We start from the raw sequence: 20,239 nt of genomic DNA, 5'->3' as shown, positions 1-20,239 counted from the left end.
CTAGGGAGTTGGGGATGGACATGTACACAGTGCCATATTTAAAGCGGATAACCATCAAGGACCTACTGCGTAGCACAGGGAACTGTGCTCAATGAGATGAGCCAGCCTGGATGGGAGGGGAGTTTGGGGGAGAGTGGATACATGTGTATGTACGGCTGAGTCCCTTCACTGTTCATCTGAAACTATCACAACATTGTTTGTTAAGCAGCTATACCCCAATACAAAATACAAAGTTTAAAAAAAAAAGAATGCATTTCTGAAATGTCAGTTGCACCAGAAGCCCCCTAAGCCTGGCCTTGTGCCACTTCACGAGGGTCTATGCTCTAGACACAGCATGCACTTGGACATCTAGGGTGAAGGCAAATAGGAAGTGGAGATGCAATGGAAAATTCCAAATTTTCACTATGAGGCGAGACTGGGGCATCACCTAGAGTGAGAAGGACTCGAGTCACTCCCACCAGACCTGGAAGTAAGTGGTAAAGACTCTGACCCTCCCACAGACCCACTGCGTCGTGGGGAGACCTGAGCCTGTGGGGGCCCCAGCGCCCATACCGGATGCTGTCCCGCTCAGCCACGATCTTGTCCCGCTCCTGGAATGCCCAGTCCCGCCGGCACTTGGCCACGTCCGCCTCTTGGAGGGCTTCCTTCAGCTCCTGGCACAGAGCCTTGCACTGCTTTCGAAGGATTTCAGCCTCCTTGTTGGCTCTCCCAGCGTCCATCGTCACTGTGTCTTTGATCTGCAGGGGGACAACGAGCGAGCAGAGGGGGAGGTTACTGGGCCTTCTGGTCCACAAGTGCCCTCCGACTGGTGCAGGAGCTGGGGCTGCACTCTCAGGAGCTGGATGGAGGGAAGTGCTGGGATCCCAGCCAGAGCCCATTCCGACACACCCCAAACCGTGACGACACGCTCCACAGCCATGCTCAGACCCCTAGCGATGCTGTACTAGTGTTCACTCAAACTCTCTCAGCCCCTCACAGAGCCAGGACAGGAAGCCCGGCCCCTCCTCTGTCCTGGTCTCAGAGGCCCAGGTGAAATGACCCCCAGAGGGCTCCTCCTAAACCCCACCTGCCACTTCCGGGTTGTGTGTCTTGCAGAGAGCCCTCTGCATCTCTCTAGACAGTGCTTGTGGCAAATCGTGGCATGAGGGCCCACTGCAGTGACGGCCGCAGCACTGGTCACGGCGCTTCCCCACCCGCTGCGTCTACAACACAGCCGTCACGCTCTGGCACACAGTCATTGCTAAGTCTGGAAATCCACTGACTGCTATGTTTGCTGGGGAAGTCCTAGGTGTCTCAGTTCCTTTAAAAAGCTGAAATCTAAAGGATCTGCTTCTCGACCTGTTTCCAAAGCACGACATGCTCCGTTAAAATTTCAGATCAAACTCTTTGAAGCATTCATACAGAAAGCTCCCTCTGTGCTTCCACAATCCTCAGAAAACATGAAGAATATGAGAGACAACGAAGTGAGTGCCTACTGCTAGAGTAACTCCTAGTCCAGCTCAAAGGCTTTCTGAAGAAGTGAAATACACACGAGGCGAGAATGCGCCTCTGGGTCATCGTCCACCTCCCCCCAGCGCCTCCCCTCCCATCTCTCTGCTCCTGCCTCACTTCACGCAGCACCTCCCCCCTCACACCATGCTCCCCAACTTCCTACCAAATTCAATCCCCCAGGCAGGACGGGACATCCGAGATGCAACTGCGTTCAAGGAGCAGTAGAAAGCACTGCCAGTCCAAGTGGCCAAGCCTGCCTTTCAAGGGGACAGTGGCTCTGTCAGAAGGGCCTGTCTTAGGAAGCGACCCAGTCTCCGGAAGGACCTCTGTGAAAGGCAGCAGCGCCCCACGGCTTCCCTGGGGCAGCAACCAGTTTCCACGTCCTCCTGAAGCCGGCAAGCATTCACGGAACCTGGCAGCCCATGGCCGGAGGTTGGACGCCGGCCCGGGTGAAGGAAGTCCCTGGCTGTGCCCTCTCTCAAAGGTGGGAAGCAAGGGAGAGAGGAGAGGTGGCAGAGCTGACCGGGTGTCCAGGGTGAGGCAAAATCCCTGACAGGCCCCCCACCTGCCCTTTCTTTGCACGACCCACTCTGGAGAAGACAACAGGGTGGGTGGGAGGCAATGAAAGAGAAGAGACCTGACAGGCCCCCCACCTGCCCTTTCTTTGCACAACCCACTCTGGAGAAGACAACAAGGTGGGTGGGAGGCAATGAAAGAGAAGAGAGGGTAAATGAACTGGAGGCACAGAGAGGAGGTGGGGGCGTAGGAAGGCACACGTGTCGGAAGGAAAAAGAACCACCAGCCCTGTTGAGCAGAACAAAAACAGTTCTGAGACCTGGGCCCTGGCCTGGCTCAAGGTCCATCTCAGGTGACCCCACAAGAAGTGGCTGCTGGAGAGGGGTGGGAGCAATCCTTAGGGGCTTCGCAGGCCATGGGGAGATAAGACCCTCCACGCCCATACCTCAGAGCCAAGACGGCCCAGGCCACAGACTTAGTTAGCCTCTTCTGTCCAGACGGGGAGTGGTCTTGTCCCAGAAGCCAGCCAGATTCCAGAGGGAGCCGACGGTTTCAGCTGTGGAAGCTACAGGGGCGGGGGCTGGACTGTCCTCACCTACTGACTGGGATGGGTGCCCAGAAAAGATTCCTGTCTCAGCTGACAGGCAGACCTCATGTGTGGCCAGGGCCCCCTGTGAAGGTTCAGGGCTCCAACTGGAGGCGCACGTGAGCTCTGGCAGAGTGGGCGACACGGGCCACCAGACCGAGCTTGCGGGGCAGCCGGGGGTCTTCCTCCGCCCCCGTGCTTCTGCATTCTTGCCAAGAGCACAACTGACCCCTATCATCTCAGCCAGGTGGCTGCTGGCCTATCACAGCCTCACCTTCAACGGCTTTAACACACTGTCCTTGACGTTGTAGTTCAGTGACTGACTCAGGCATTTCTGATGTTTTTACTCTTCATCATTTTGTTTTCCTTATTTGGTATCAACATTTTCCCCAACAATTAAGCTCTCATACCAGAATATGAAAATGAGGTGGATGTTTTCTCCAGGGCAGTCACCAAGCCCCAACATATTATATTTGCTTAGTAAGAATCTCTTCAATTACCTAGAATAATAGTCCAATTCAGAGTCAGACAGTACGTTGGTAGATAGATGTAAGGAGCCGTGGGTGGGGGTGGCGGAGGGATGGGGAAGTTAGTGTCTAGTTGGGACAAAGTTTCAGCTTAGAAAGGTGAAAATTCGGGAGATGGATGATGGTAAGAGCTACATGACAATATGAATCAACTTAGTACCACTGAACTGTGCAGTCCAATACCATTAAAATAGTTTGTTTTCTATTATGTGACTTTTACAGCAATTTAAAAAAAAAGAATCTCTTCATTATGGTCTTTTAAAAATTTCATCAAAGAAAAAATATTCCTTTTCACGATGGCTTTCACCTTGATGATGTGGAGAAGTCTCACTCCCTCTGCATGAAACTATTGTTATTTGGCCCATTTTTGCCTATAAAAACAATTTCATAGGAGGCACCCTAATCCTAACAGGGTGGTAAAGTTCAGATGGGCATAAAAATAACCCTGATAATAAAGACTTAAATCATTCCTACTTTACGCAGATACTATTCTAAGTGTGTTTTCAATGTTAATTCAGCTGATGGTTGCAACCGCCCTGTGAAGCGGATGCTGTCATCGTTTCCAGTTTGTAGATGAGGCAACTGAGAGGCCCAGAGCTCTGAGAGAGGTAAGAGGTCACGTGGTTGAGGAGGTCTGCCCTCCAAGCACTGCTCCCAGCACTGCCAGGGCCTGAGGCAGCATCACTGTCCAGAGAGAGGCTCCCCAGGCGCTGGCCACCCCTCGGGTATCGGCCCTGGCCACCCCTCGGGTATCAGCCCTGCCTCAGGCTCAGTCCAGGGGGCTCTGGCTGCAACAATCCATGCACACACTCTCTCTTCCCAAACTGCCTGACCTTTAACACCTTCTTTTCACTTTTCACAGGCCAGTTTTCAAGCCTTTATTCTAATGGACCTGCAGAGCAAAGTAGAATTGAGAAGAATGAATGGAGAACTACTCCAATGGAAAGAAAATCTGCTCTGATCAAGTTCAGCAGCTCCAAATAGAGCCACACATGAAGCAACAGAATGCAAAGGCAATCTCAAATAGGGAGAGTCCACGGGCCTATGTCCACGGCCCTGTGATCTGCCTCAGCAGAACACACCTGGTCACAGGAGTAAGCAGTGTCAGCAATGAGGCCTGGGTGGCCAGGCAGGAAAGATGCAGAGATGCCACACTGGTCACTCAGCAGTCAAGCTCAGCAGCTCAATTTGGATGCTCCTGAGCTCCACTCCCTGCAGATATGTCCCCCAGGAAACAAGGCTTGAAAGGGCCCTTGGACTCAGCCTAGTAGACCATCTTCCCATCAGGAGCCCAACCACCCCTCCACAGAGCCGATTCCTCAGATGTCGGGGGAAAGGAACACTGAGTGTGCTCTTCCTGACTCACAAGGCCAGATGTATCTATGGCTCTGGGACCCTGGCCTTGGGATATCTTCTTAATGAGCAAGTCCTTGAGCTGACTTCCAGCTGGAGACTAATCAACCATCACATCCCCAAGGGCATGGGTGAACGTCTGCACGTGTCATCCAACCTTCTTCCTACGCTGTCAGCTCCAGATACCCGGGACCACAGCTGGACCTCACCTGTGTCCTATGCAGCCTGACCAGAGCCTGGCACCGAGTGTGAGCTCAGCAGTCGCCCAGGCGACATCCGACAGCCCAGCCAGCAGCAGGCCTAAGGCGAGACGCCATCAGCTCCCCGCTGCTCCAAGCAGCAATGCACCACAGCCCTTGCTCCCTCACCACCTTCCTACCTGCCGCAGTGCCTCCATCTCCTCGCTGGCCGCCTTCTTCTCAGACGTGCTGCTCTTGAGCTTGGACTCGGCCAGCTCTACCTCGGTCTGCAGCTTGTCCAGCTCGGAGATGACCTGGTCGCGCTCGCTCATGATGAGCTTGTACTCGCTGTACACTGCGTCCCGCTCCTCCTTGTACTTCTCCGACTCCTTGGCGGTTTTCGCCTGCGTGGTCCTCAGCTCCGTCAGCTCTGACTGCAGCAACTCCATCTCCCACTGCAGGTCTTTGTTCTGGGCCGTGGCTTTGTTCAGCTCATGGTGAATGGCCTCGAACCTGGGGCAGAGAGGCAGCCAGGACGTGGGGGATGGGGACCTGCCCAGCCAGCTCTGCTGTGCTGGACAGTGAAGCATGAAGATTTGAGAGAGGTCATTCTCCACACCCCCAAGAGAGAAAAGTCATGAAGGACCAGTGCCCCTGGACCCTGACTTTTTCCTCAACCTTTTACAAATACTGGAAGTTCCACAGAGGACTTCACTGCCTCTGCTCTACCAGAAAAAAAAAAACAACAGAATTCTTTCCTTCTTCCATGGTCAAGCTACATTATTTTTATAAATTAAAAAAAAAAAATACCAGAATCACAGCCTATGAAAGATAAAAGTGGCCTGAATGATCACTGAGTCTGGCCACCTCATTTCACAGATATAGATGATAAGGCTTTGAGATACAGGTGACTGGTCCAAGGTCACCAGGTTGGCATCAGGGCACAGCTCAGTCCTTCCAGGCAAGGAAGATCCTTCCATGAAGGTAGCCCTGCAAATTAAAGCCTGCAGCTCCAGAGCAGCATGTCTGAATGCGGGTTCCTTGGAGCACCAACCCTGGATGGTGCTCCATTAAAGAAGGTGTGCCCTTTACGGACCGATGTTTAGGAGACACTGCATCTGCCCCCTCCTGGGAGAATCTAGTGCCCAGTACCAGAGTAAAGGCTCTGAGAAGTCCTGCAGGGCAGACACCTGTTTATGTGCAGCTGGCAATTCCCAAACCCCCTTACAGCCGGAGACTACCTTTCATATAAAGCTAATAGGCAACTCAGAGGACAGCTATGCTGCAGAAATGTACTTAAGAAACACTGAGGGCTGGGGTCAGAGCCCTACAGATTATCTACCTTAATAAAAAGTAGAACTTTTGGAAGAAATACTACCTAGGACAATTAACTTCCCTGTCTGTTAGGTGGGTGAGTGACAGGGAGGGAGAGGCTTGTGGGGCAACCTCAGAATCAGGATGGTCAGAACACCCGAGCCACTCAGACGGGAGAAGAGCACAGTGCCCACGGCATGCTGAGAGTCAGGAAGGTGGTTTCTGGAGATGTGGCAGGGAGCCTTGCAGATAACCAAGAGCCCACAAAGGAGAGAGTGGTCCCTGGCAGGGAAGGTAGCACTTGGCCCTTGGGCCGTTCTCCGAGAACGAAAGACAGGCCAGCCGCTGCCTCCCGTAGCGGCCCAGGCTCCTACCTCCTCAGGGAGAGGGCACACTGGTGCTGCAGCTGGATGGCCGTGTCCCTCTGCTGGGTCAGCATCTCCGTCTGCTTCAGCAGGCGCTGGTTCTCCTCCTCCAGCTGCTCCAGGCGGCTCAGGTCCGAGCTGTGGATGGCGACTTTCTCGCTGTACCGCTTCCGCAGGGCGTCATAGTCCTTCTTCACCACCTCCAGCTTGTCCATGGCCGTGTCGTACAGCTTGTTGAGAATTTCTGATGACCCGTTGTGCTTCAGCACCTGGGGGCCAAAAATCATGCTAACCAAAGGTCGGAGGGCAGGAAGCAGGACAAACTGGCCTCCGTCTGTCTAGGGGAAGGACTGTTGACAAGGGAGGAGAGGTTATACCCTGTGGCCTTCAGGAGTCTCACGGTCTGATTCCACAGGCCCTGTAGTCACACTGAGCTGATTCACTCATTCACAAATATTCCTTCAGTAATGTTCAGGAAAGAGTTATTATAGCAGGTCTGAGACGTCTAGCCTTAGGGAGGCCTGCTTGCAAGCTGACCCTTGGCTGGTGTCTGGCAACATGAATGGTAAGTAGTCCACTGCACTGATATAAAACTTTTCCCAAGTGACAGGAAGGGTTTTCCATGACAGGAGTGGATGGACAGTGAGTCTTGGGCTTTCTTCTGGGAGTCTTGAATTTCATAACATGCTAAGCAAGGGGCTATGTATATGGCCACTCCCAGTAAAAACTCCCTGGGCAGGGAGAATCTCATGGGCTTCCCTGGTTACGAGTCTCACGTGTTGTCATGATTCATTCAGTGCTGGGGGAACTAAGCCTGTCCTGTGTGACTCCACAGCAGGATTCTCAGAACCCATCAACCAGTTTCCTCTGGACTTTGCCCCATGCAACCCTTTCCAGGAGAAAGGAGCAGTGACCCCACAAGAGACTGACCCAGACTTGCCCAGGAGTGTCCAGGAGTCTCCAGCAGAGGCGTGGGTCGGTGGTGGCCGGCTGCAGGGTTGGGGACAGTGAGTGCAGGAGTGCGTGCATGGGATCTTTTGAAGGAGGTCACCACTGTCTTCATTACCTCCACCATAGTTTTGGCCCCAGGAAAATAGCAGGGAGGGAACACAGCCCCACCCATCAACAGAAAACTGGATTAAAGATTTACTGAGCATGGCCCAGCGCATCAGAATGAGACCCAGTTTCCCTCTCAGTCAGTCTCTCCCATCAGGAAGCTTCCATGAGCCTCTTATCTTTCTCCAACAGAGGGCAGACAGACTGAAAACCACCATCACAGAAAACTAACGAATCTGATCACATGGACCACAGCCTTGTCTAACTCAGTGAAACTACGAGCCATGCCATGTAAGGCCACCCAAGACGGAGAGATTATGGTGGAGAGTTCTGACAAAATGGGTCCACTGGAGAAGGGAATGGAAAACCACTTCTGTATTCTTGCCTTGAGAACCCCAAAAACAGTATGAAAAGGCAAAAAGATAGGACACTGAAAGATGCACTCCCCAGGTCAGTAGGTGCCTAATATGCTACTGGAGATCAGTGGAGAAATAACTCCGGAAAGAATGAAGAGACGGAGCCAAAGCAAAACAACACCCAGTTGTGGATGTGACAGATGACAGAAGCAAAGTCTGATGCTATAAAGAGCAATATTGCATAGGAACCTGGAATGTTAAGTCCATGAATCAAGGTAAACTGGAAGTGGTCGAACAGATGGCAAGAGTGAATGTCGACATTTTAGGAATCAGCGAACTAAAATGGACTGGAATGGGTGAATTTAACTCAGATGACCATTATATCTACTACTGTGAGCAAGAATCCCTTAGAAAAAATGGAGTAGCCATTATAGTCAACAAGAGTCCAAAATGCAGTACTTGGATGCAATCTTAAAAATGACAGAATGATCTCTGTTTGTTTCCAAGGCAAACCATTCAATATCACGGTAATCCAAGTCTATGCCCTGACGAGTAATTAATGCTGAAGAAGCTGAAGTTGAACACTTCTATGAAGACCTATAAGACCTTCTAGAACTAACACCCAAAAAAGAAGTCCTTTTCATTATAGGGGACTGGAATGCAAAAGTAGGAAGTCAAGAAACACCTGAAGTAACAGGCAAATTTGGCCTTGGAATGCAGAATGAAGCAGGGCAAAGACTAATAGGGCTTTTCCAAGAGAACGCACTGGTCATAGCAAACACTCTCTTCCAATGACACAAGAGAAGACTCTACACATGGACATCACCAGATGGTCAACACCGAAATCAGATTAATCATATTCTTTGCAACCAAAAATGGAGAAGCTCTATACAGTCAGCAAAAACAAGACCAGGAGCTGACTGTGGCTCAGATCATGAACTCCTTATTGCCAAATTCAGACTTAAATTGAAGAAAGTAGGGAAAACCACTAGACCATTCAGGTATGACCTAAATCAAATCCCTTAGGATTATACAGTGGAAGTTACAAACAGATTCAAGGGATTAGATCTGCTAGACAGAGTACCTGATGAACTATGGAAGGAAGTTCGTGACATTATACAGGAGACAGGGATCAAGACCATCCCCAAGAAAAAGAAATGCAAAAAAGCAAAATGGTTGTCTGTGGAGGCTTTACAAATAGCTGTGAAAAGAAGAGAAGCAAAAAGCAAAGGAGAAAAGGAAAGATATACCCATTTGAATGCAGAGTTCCAAAGAATAGCAAGGAGAGATAAGAAAGCCTTCCTCAGTGATCAGTGCAAAGAAATAGAGGAAACAATAGAATGGGAAAGACTAGAGATCGCTTCAAGAAAATTAGAGATACCAAGGGAACATTTCATGCAAATATGAGCACAATAAAGGACAGAAATGGTATGGATCTAACCGAAAGCAGAAGGTATCAGGAAGAGGTGGCAAGAATACACAAAAGAACTATACAAAAAAACATCTTCACAATCCAGATAATCACGATCACTCACCTAGAGCCAGACATCCTGGAATGTGAAGTCAAGTGGGCCTTAGGAAGCATTACTACAAACAAAGCTAGTGGAGGTAATGGAATTCCAGTTGAGCTATTTCAAATCCTAAAAGATGATGCCAGCAAATTTGGAAAACTCAGCAGTGGCCACAGGACTGGAAAAGGTCAGTTTTCATTCCAATCCCAAAGAAAAGCAATGCCAAAGAATGTTCAAACTACTGCACAATTACACTCATCTCACATGCTTGCAAAGTAACGCTCAAAATTCTCTAAGCCAGGCTTCAACAGTACATGAACCAAGAACTTCCAGATGTTCAAGCTGGATTTAGAAAAGGCAGAGGAACCAGAAATCAATTTGCCAACATGTGTTGGATTATCAAAAAAGCAAGAGAGCTGCAGAAAAACATTTATTGCTGTTTTATTGACTATGCCAAAGCCTTTGACTGTGTGGATCACCACAAACTGTGGAAAATTCAAGAGATGGGAATACCAGACCACCTGACCTGCCTCCTGAGAAACTTGTATGCAGGTCAGGAAGCAACAGTTAGAACTGGACGTGGAGCAACAGACTGGTTCCACATAGGAAGAGGAGTACGTCAAGGCTATATATTGTCACCCTGCTTATTTAACTTATATGCAGAGTATATCATGAGAAACGCTGGGCTGAAGGAAGCACAAGCTGGAATCAAGATTGCCGGGAGAAACATCAATAACTTCAGATATGCAGAAGACATCACCCTTATGGCAGAAAGTGAAGAAGAACTAAAGAGCCTCTGATGAAAGTGAAAGAGGAGAGTGAAATAGTTGGCTTAAAGCTCAACATTCAAAAAACTGAGATCATGGCTTCTGGTTCCATCACTTCATGGCAAACAGATGGGGAAACAGTGGAAATGGTGACAGACTTTATTTTTTTGGGCTCCAAAATCACTGCAGATGGTGACTGCAGCCATGAAATTAAAAGATGCTTACTCCTTGGCAGGAAAGTTATGATCAACCTAGATAGCATATTAAAAAGCAGAGACATTACTTTGCCAAAAAAGGTCCACCTGGTCAAAGCTATGGTTTTTCCAGTAGTCATGTATGGATGTGAGAGTTGGACTATAAAGAAAGCTGAGTTCCAAATTGATGCTTTTGAACTGTGGTGTTGGAGAAGACTCTTGAGAGTCCCTTCGACTGCAAGGAGATCCAGCCAGTCCATCCTAAAGGAGGTCAGCCCTGAGTGTTCATTGGAAGAACTGATGTTGAAGCTGAAACTCCAATACTTTCACCACCTGATGCAAAGAGCTGACTCATTTAAAAGACCCTGATGCTGGGGAAGAATGAAGGCAGGAGAAGGGGATGACCAAGGATAAGATGGTTGGATGGCATCATCAACTCAATGGACATGGGTTTGGGTAAACTCCAGGAGCTGGAGATGAGCAGGGAGGCCTGGCATGATGCAGTCTATGGGGTTGCAAAGAGTCAGACATGACTGAGCAACTGAACTGACCCCTTTCCATAGCTGATTTTGTGTCCTTTTACTGAAATAAATTTTATCCATGAGTATATGCTAAGTTGTAGAAATCCTTTTAGCAAATCACCAAACCTGGGGGTGATGCTGAGTACCCCAACACAAGTCCCTAAGATGTTCTAGTCCTCTCTAGACGCTGGTGATGCTGGTCAGACACAGTGACTGTGGTCTCAGGCCCTCTTAACCTGATGGGATGATACAGACACACACACACACACAAGGACAGAGATAGGTAGACAGTTAGAAAAACAGACCAAATAAAATAACCTGAGAGCGTAAGAAGAGCCGTCAAAGAAATAAAAAATAAAATTGAGTAATAAGCTGGAGAGAGATTTTTGAGCCACAGAGTAGGTCAGGAGAGAAGCTAAAGCCTGAAGAGGAGTCTCTCAAAAGGTGACTTCTGAGCTCGGGTGCAAACCAAGAGCGGCAGCCAGGAGCGCACCCGGCAGAGGAGCGAGCAGGTTCACAGGCCCTGAGGCAGGAGCCAGCAGCCACACTCCACGCACAAATAGAAGGGCAGGGCAGAGGGACTGGAGCCCAGGGAACCAGCAGGAGTGGACACACACAAAACAGGCCAGGGAGGCGGACACGGCTGCAAGGAGTACAGCAAGGACTATATCCCGGGTGACATGGGAACCACAGGAGGGTTTTAAGCAAGAGTGCTCTACTCTGACTTACAGACTACAAGACGAGCTAAGAGATGGCCAGGGCCTGCTGACCTCCGCTAAGCACCTCAGGGGATCTGAGCCCTTGCGTGGGTTTATTTCCTTATTCCTCAAATGATAGCACTGAACCAGAAAAGCCTGTTTAACTGTTCCAGCTCCAGTCCAGGAATCACCTGGCTCCATCCAACATGGATTCTGGGTTATCAGAAGATCTCTGCAGTCAAGAAAAGCAAAACCTGGAAATACTGAATATTCCCTTTGGAGGGAATCATAAACATGATTAACAAGAAAGAGCTCATTCAAATGTCAGAATTTTTCAGAGACAGGGAAAGTGAGTTCACCGCTCTGAGACATTATCTCCTAGGGCTGTGGACTATGGGAAGAAAGGGAATCACAGAAATCAGCTCACTCGGGGCTTTTAATCCTCTTCCTTTTCTTTTCTCCTTTTTTCTTTTTTTTTTTTAAGGCAAAACGCTTTCCTTCGAAGGAAATTTTACAACACCAAACTAGAAAACTCATTTTAAAAAACAGTACACAGGCTCCTCAGGTGATTAAAATCATCAACAGTTTTATAAAAATGCTTCACTACTGCAGATCAGGACTGCATGCTGAGAAATGGTCAGAAAACCACTGATGGAGCCTCACTTCATCATTTAAAGTCTTCTTAAAAAACAATGCAGTATCTTCCAAACATACACTAAAGCACAGCAAATAATGCAATAAAATGATAAGAACCCACTACTGTGCTCTCATCTTAAGGCAGTCAACGAGGGATTGATTCCAAGACCCCTTTCAGATACCAAAATGCATGAATGCTCCAATCTTTCATGTCACACGGTATACGCGTGTGTGCTCAGTTGGTTCAGGCGTGTCTGACTCTTTGCGGCCCCGTGGACTGCAGCCTGCCAGGCTCCTCTGTCCATGCGCATGCTCCCTATCCTTTACATCATCTCTAGATTACGCATAATGCCTAACACAATGTATATGCTTCGGAAATAGTTGCCAGCAAGGCAAGTACAAGCTTTGCTTTTCCAAGCTTTCTGGTATTTTTCCCCCCAATTTCTGGTTGGTTGAATCTTCAGATGTGAAACTCAAGGATATAGAGGGCCAACTCTACTTTGTCACATATCTCAAACTGCTTTCCGAGGATATAAATTATTACAGATGCTTAGCCAAAGCCCTCAATATACCCTTCTCTTACTCAGTACCCCTCACATCCCTCTCCAGAACTGCTCCCCTATGTTTGCTATCAGCCATCAGAATGCGTATTTTACTTCCACTCCAGTGCTCTTGCCTGGAAAATCCCACGGACGGAGGAGCCTGGAAGGCTGCAGTCCATGGGGTTGCTGAGGGTCAGACACGACTGAGCGACTTCACTTTCACTTTTCCCTTTCATGCACTGGAGAAGGCAATGGCAACCCACTCCAGTGTTCTTGCCTGGAGAATCCCAGGGACGGGGGAGCCTGGTGGGCTACCGTCTATGGGGTTGCACAGAGTCGGACACGACTGAAGCAACTTGGCAGCAACTTATGTACTCATGAAAATTCCTAATGGTGTTACATGTGCTTCCTTTTATGCAATGCTGCTTTTGAGGCTTAGGCAGTGGTGCAGGCAGTATTTCACTGTAGAAGCACATCACACATTTTTAGATTTTTAAAAATTTTATTAAATATAACTGATTTCCAATGTTGTATTAATTTCAGGTGTATAGCAAAGTGATTCGGTTATATATATAAATATATATATATATGTAGTCTTTTTTTAGATTCTTTCCCGTTACAGGTTATTATAAGATATTAAGTATAGCTCCCTGCGCTGTATAGTGGATCTTTGTTGCCTATCTATTTAAAATATAGTAGTGTATGTTGTGGACAGAATAGGTTGAAGTATGGTGGCTCAGGCAGGAAAGAATCCTCCTGCAATGCGGGAGACCCGGGTTCCACCCATGGGTTGGAAAGACCCCCTGAAGGGGGGCATGGCAACCCACTCCAGTCTTCCTGCCTGGAGAATCCCCATGGACAGAGGAGCCTGGCGGGCTGTCGTCCATGGGGTCGCACAGAGTCGGACACGACTGAGCGACTCAGCACATACACACAGGTGATTTACAGTGTGCTATTTTCTGCTATACAACAGAGTGAGTCCGTTATACATAAATACAGACGTTCTTTTTTACATTCTTTTCCACTGTTTTATCACAGGATGTTGAATGTATTTCCCTGTGCTACACAGTATGACCTCACTGTTTATCCATTCTACATATAACAGTTTGCATCTGCTAATCCCAAACTCCCAGTCATCCATTTCCCACCCCTTTATCCTCCCTCAGTGACCACAAGACTGCTCTGCATCACGCCCTGTCACTGTGATAGATGTTTGCTGCTGCTGCTGCTAAGTCGCTTCAGTTGTGTCCAACTCTGTGCGACCCCATAGACGTCAGCCCGCCAGGCTCCTCTGTCCATGGGGATTCTCCAGGCAGGAAGACTGGAGTGGACTGCTTTATTTAAGAAATTCTTTCCTTCCAAGGATAAAGAAGATGTGGAACATATATATGATAGAATATTATTCAGATATTATAAATAATGAAATAATGCCATCTGCAGCAACATGGATGGACATGGAGATTGTCACACTGAGTGAAGTAAGTCAGAGAAGGAGAAACATCATACGACATCCCTTATATGTGTAATAGAAACAGTAATGATACAGATGAACTTATTTATGAAATAAAACGAGACTCACAGACTTAGAGAATGAACTTATGGTTGCCGGGGGGAAGGGATAGTTAGAGAACTTGAGATAGACAGGTACACACGGCTATAATTAAAATACATAACCAACAAGGACCTACTGTGTAGCACAGAGAACTCGGCTCAATGTTATGTGGCAGCCTGGACTGGAGGTGAGTTTGGGGGAGAATGGATACCTGTGTATGTATGGCTGAGTCCCTTTGCTGTTCACAACCTGGGAAGCCCTGAGACTATCACAACATTACTAATTAGCTATACCCCAATACAAAATGAGAAGTTTAAATTTTAAAATAAGAATACATTTGAATCAGTTCTAATGAGGTGGATGAAACTAGAGCCTATTATACAGAGTGAAGTAAGCCAGAAAGAAAAACACCAATACAGTATACTAACGCATATATATGGAATTTAGAAAGATGGTAACGATAACCCTGTATGTGAGACAGCAAAAGAGACACAGATGTAGAGAACAGTCTTTTGGACTCTGTGGGAGAGGGAGAGGGTGGGATGATTTGGGAGAATGGCACTGAAACATGTATAATGTCATATATGAAACGAGTCGCCAGTCCAGGTTCAATGTAGGATACAGGATGCTCGGGGCTGGTGCACCGGGAAGACCCAGAGGGATGGTACGGGAGGGAGGTGGTTGGAGGGGGGTTCAGGATGGGGAACACGTGTATACCTGTGGCAGATTCATGTTGATGTATGGCAAAACCAATACAATATTGTAAAGTGATTAACCTCCAATGAAAATAAATAAATTTATATTAAAAAAGAAATTCTTTCCTTCCTATCTTGAGATCATGAACATATTCTCTCATTAGTTTTTCTAAAAGGAGTTTTATATTTCACATGTAAACCTCTAAACTATTTATTTAAAATATTAGAATATATTTTTATGTATGTTGCAAGATGGAGATAATAACATTATCTCTTTCCATAAATCACTAGACAAAGGAGAAATGGCCCCCCAAGTGCAGAACGGACCAAGGACCCCTGAATTTGTCCAGGCGCAGACGAGGTCTGGAGGACCCCAAGGGTATCAGCTGACACAGAGCCCACCAGTGAGGGGTGAGAAAGGCATCCCACAAGGATGTGCCCACACATGCCCAGAATACACAGAGCCAGTGGAGAGCTCTCCTGACTTCAGGCTCACATCTGGAAACGATCCAGCTTCTGGACCAGATTTCCCCGTCTTCTGGGCAGTACCTCAAACAGTCCAATTAAAAATCACTCCAAACGTTTTATACTCTAAACATCCCCAAGCCAGGTAAGAACCACAGAACAAAGGCATTGCTGCCATTCCCAGAGTTTTCCACGAGGTGGCAGCCCTGCGTAGAACAGCCAAATGCACCCCCATAGCTGTCCAGCCTTCCAAGCTTCATTAAGAAACAAAGCTGATTTAGCTCTCATCACAAGAAAAACTTTTACCTACATAAGTTGATGAGTGTTAACTAGACTACAGAGGTGAGCTTGTCACAATGTATACAAGTATCAAATCATTACGTTGTAGACCTGAAACTAATACAACGTTACATGTCAATTATACCTCCGTTAAAAAAATAAGGAAACAAAAATTATGTTATCCCAATATTAAAATAAAACCTAATTTTAAAGGCGGCTTTGAAATGATGCAAAGAAAAACCTTGTTGTGATCATTAGCCCAGCAAAGCCCACCAGCACCAGTCCACACAAAAGCTGGACTACACACTGAGGCTTGGCCTCTCTTCACTGGGAAATAGTCCCCAGATGCCCACCATAAGGTGCTTGGATGGGGTCTGCATGATGGCCCAGGCACAGCTTAGCACCAGTGAATCCGCTGCCAGGATGGGTCACAATTTCCCATTGAGACAGGGTCAATCAGAGAAAACCACAGAACAGACCCAGGGATCTTTTCTGATGCCCAATCCAGCGGGCTAACGCAATAGGCTCTGGGATCAGAAGGAACCCTGGGGAGATCAGGCTGATACCTCACACTGTCCCGGCCGAGGCTCTGCCCATTCCACAGCTGAAAGCTCTGCACAAGAGGGTTCTGCTCATTGTGTGCTGAAATCTACCTTTCTCAACTCCTAATGTCTTGTCGGAGCCCTTAAGGCACAAAAACAGTCCCTTTCCCACGGGACAGCACCGAGATACTCAGAGGCCCACGGGGCCCCTAACACTTCTCAGCTTTTCTCTACAAACGGAGCTGAGAATCCTGCCTGTGCTAATGTGCTCAAAAGCCTCTGGAGAAATTTGGGAAAAACCACAGCCACAGTTAACACCAGAGGATTTAAAAGACTATCCTATCAGTCTAGAATTTTTCCTTTTTATGGTTAGAAGATTATGTTCTTAGTAGACAGTTCAGCACAAACACACTAACCATCAAACTAAACGTTTAGCTTCCCAGCTAAGGCTAACAGCAGTCTGAGAGAGAATATTTACATTTGGCCCAGAGTTCTGAAGTGAAAAAGCTGATACACTTCTCAGCTCAGGCAGGCGGCAGTCTTTAGAGATGACTCCCGTCCGGCCTGTGAGGAGGGGGTGGAAGTGGCCCAGGGGAGGCAGAAAGCCAGGGCCTGGTCCCATTCACACAGCAAGACAGCCACAGCCTGAGTTGTTCCCCACAAGGAGGCCAGGAACAGCTGTACTCACATCCTGCTCCACGCTGGTCAAAAACACGCTGGGCTTCTCTGAGAGCCAGGCCCTTTGGAGACTAAGAAACCCAATTCCTGGGTTATCGGGGAAAAGAAGTCAACTTCCATGAATCATCAGGGAAAAAAGTATATTTAAAGAACGGTAACAGGGCCAAAAGGAAGAGAGGGAAGTTTCCTGGAGACTCAAGCTTCCCAAATAAATTGGTAGAACCAACTTTTTTTTTTTTTTTTTTAAAAGAAAAGCATTACTTTGAACCTTCCAGGGATACCTCTAAGAACCAAACTTTAGAAAAACACGCACAAAGGAACACAATGATATATGTAAGGGTGCCCACTAAAAAATTATTTCTAACAGGAAAAAGTGCAGACTACTATGATGCTCAACAAACAGAACGCTGTTCATAAAATACTGACAGCTAGCCTATAAAATATCTTGTTGGATGTTTCAAATTTACAGAAAATATAAGGAGACCTATGATATACTGCAAGTTAAAAAAAAAAAGACAGGTGGCAGAAAATAAAGACAAAACTTGGTATGTTAAATATGACACAGAAAACGTCCACATGGAAATATCCCATGGGGTTCAGAGAGGTTGGTCACCTCCAGGGAGTGACACCCAGGCTGAGTGACTTCACTATCACTGAAGGTTTTTTTTTCTTCTTTAACCAGAGATCAGGTAGGTACTACCGTAGTCAAGATAGAAGATGCAAAAATATCCCCTACGTTGCCCCTCCCCGCCACCAAGGCTTGGCCATCTCTGCCCCAAATCACTTGGGCATCCAGATAGCGCATTCTGACTGCAGTCCCTTGGAGACAGAACTGCTACACTATGCCCGCCCCCGAAAACACACATGCAAGCAAACACACGCAGCCACACACAAAAAGCCACCTGTCTGCCACTTCTAGAGAGGGAGAGGTCCTAGGACCCAAGCCCACAGCACCCTCCCCACCAGCTGCCTCATTTCCTCTGAGATAAATCACACTGAGGGCTGGGGAGCCCACAAATCCCTCGAGCAAACACGCAAGTCAAATAGCACCATTTACCCCGCAAGGGCCTCTTCAAGTTAACAAGGCGTGGGAGGATCTGGGCAACAAAACCGGCCTTGTCCAGCGAGGTTGGCCTTTGCCCCAGGGAGGAGACCTATGGCCGCCCCCGTGTCCCCGCTTCCTCAGCTGCTGGCCTACCCGAGACCTGAGCTTTTCACAGCCCAGACGCCCACCTCAGACCTGGTAAAGAGGCTAAGGCCCTGGCCTGGAGAGCAGGCGGCCTGGTGGCTCAGATACACCCTTGACCCCCCAACTGGTACTGGGTTTCCTCTCCTGGCGGGGTCCCGAGGTGGCTCCCAGGCCACTTGCTAAGGAGCACTGGTGTAGCTAAAGAGACCTGGGGACACTCACTGACCACTGTAATCACCTGCCTCACCCCAAGGGTCAGAGCTATAGGAAAAGAAACAAGAGGAATGGGCTGGAAGAGCACCAACTAGACTCCTGCTACCCTGGTCTTTGTTCTTACCTTCCTGCTTCCAGGAACCTTCCTGTTACCATCGCTGGGCTAGGCCCACCCACTCCCACTGCCAGACTTGCCGCCACATAACCAACCCCTCTAATCAGAGGCTCTCTGTCGGTGACTGCAGCCAAGAAATTAAAACACGTTTTGCTCCTTCCACGTGGAGGAAAACGTATGACAAACCTGGACAGCATATTAAAAAGCAGAGACATCACTTTGCCAGCAAAGGTCCATCTAATCAAAGCTACGGTTTTTCCAGTAGTCATGTACGGATGTGAGAGCAGGACCATGAGGAAGGCTGAGCACCAAAGAACTGATGCTTTTGAACTGTGGTGTTGGAGAAGGCTTCTGAGAGTCCCTGGGACAGCAAGATCAAACCAGTCAATCCTAAAGGAAATCAACTCTGAATATTCACTGGGAGGAATGATGCTGAAGCTGAAACTCCAATCCTTTGGCCACCTGATAGGAAGAGCCGCTGGAAAAGACCCTGAGGCTAGGGAAGATTGAAGGCAAAAGGAGAAGAGGGCAGCAGAGGATGAGATGATTAGATAGCATCACTGACTCAATGGACATGAATCTGAGCAAACTCAGGGAGTTTGTGAAGGACAAGGAAGCGTGGTGTGCTCTAGTCTATGGGGTCACAACGAGTTAGACACAACTTAGCAGCTGAACAACAACAACAAATCAGAGGGCTCGCAGAAAAGGCTCCAGGTATCTCCAAGTATCTCCAGCTTAGGGGCCTGCCCTGAGCCCGCAGTGGGTTAATCCCACATAAGGCGTCAACAAATATCAGAGAAAGAAAATAAACCATAGGAACAATTTTTTCAATAGAACATAGCTTGTGACAGGAAAAGACTGAAAATAGTCCAAGGGTCAGTCAATAGCAGACTAGTTAAATCAATTATGCTGCTTTTATGTAACTCAATAATCTGCAGCAGTTAAAAACGAGGAAGTAGAATCTGTACTGAAAAAGAAAGATGCACGTGACATATTCAGCAAGAAAAAACACGCTAGCCATGAAAGCACTGTGCAATCTCATTTTGTCGAATATGTTAATAAGATATAAAGTATTCCATGTGTACAGATAAAAGTCTCAAACTTTTCATGGTGTTATACTCATGGTTAGTTATTTCTGTGGAGTGAGACTACAGAAATAATTTTTTATTTTTTAAATGTCTGTGTCGATGTTTTAATTATTTACAAAATGTATATTAATGTTAACAAATTTTAAAAAGTATAAAAACATGAAGAAAGCACTGCCCTTCCACTTTTTGAACTATTTAATCTAACAGTCATTCGGTAAGGCAGAGCGGGCCAGGAGGCTGCAGCGGGTGAGGGGCACCCTGGAGTGGCCATCAGGGCCTGTACAGACAAGCAGAGGCCCTGCAGAGGCGCACGGGGACCCAGCAAAGGGTGACAAGGGGAATGGTGTGGGGAGGGAGGCAGCAGAGGGAGAAGCAAGCAGGTACACATAGAGCCAATAAGTAAATAGATTAAGAAGAATCGAAACCAGATTTCTCACTGCTGGAGAAGGGAGATACGAAAATGGAAAGGAAGAAGACAAGAATGGACCCTTCATATTGTGGTTCTGCGCTGGAACGAGAAATGTGAGTGTGAGCTCATGGTTTCCAATATACATATGACATATTGAAGATACAGGTATATTAGGAAGAGAGAGAGACACACACATGGCAATAGATATGAGTGCGTGTGTGTGTGGCTGGGATGTGCTCAGATATTCTCACTCTGTTCCCTGAAAGGTCCTGGAAACCATTACGCCCCAGGAGCTCTGAATACACCAAGTACACCCAGCATTCAGACCTTGCTTCTATTCTCCACTAAAAAGAATGTGAACTCCTAGGATACACATCTGATTTCCAGGACTACAGCAAGATA

General features: G+C 47.7%; 1 protein-coding gene across 1 annotated transcript in view; it reads right to left on the bottom strand.

Annotated features, from left to right (window-relative positions):
* DLG5 (discs large MAGUK scaffold protein 5) overlaps positions 1–20,239 on the bottom strand; it is a 120,110-nt gene that overhangs the window by 34,522 nt on the left and 65,349 nt on the right. Inside the window, exons 6-8 of the mRNA XM_068981793.1 lie at positions 6,341–6,600; positions 4,853–5,165; positions 553–737 (exon numbers count right to left, since the gene is read on the bottom strand). Coding sequence (XP_068837894.1) covers positions 553–737; positions 4,853–5,165; positions 6,341–6,600 — 758 coding nt within the window. The remainder of the gene's footprint in view (positions 1–552; positions 738–4,852; positions 5,166–6,340; positions 6,601–20,239) is intronic.

This window comes from Capricornis sumatraensis, chromosome 10 (genome assembly GCF_032405125.1).
Source record: "Capricornis sumatraensis isolate serow.1 chromosome 10, serow.2, whole genome shotgun sequence".
NCBI classification, from domain to species: Eukaryota; Metazoa; Chordata; class Mammalia; order Artiodactyla; family Bovidae; genus Capricornis; species Capricornis sumatraensis.
Note: the sequence above shows the minus strand (reverse complement) of the source record. Positions and strands in the feature narration are given on the sequence as shown.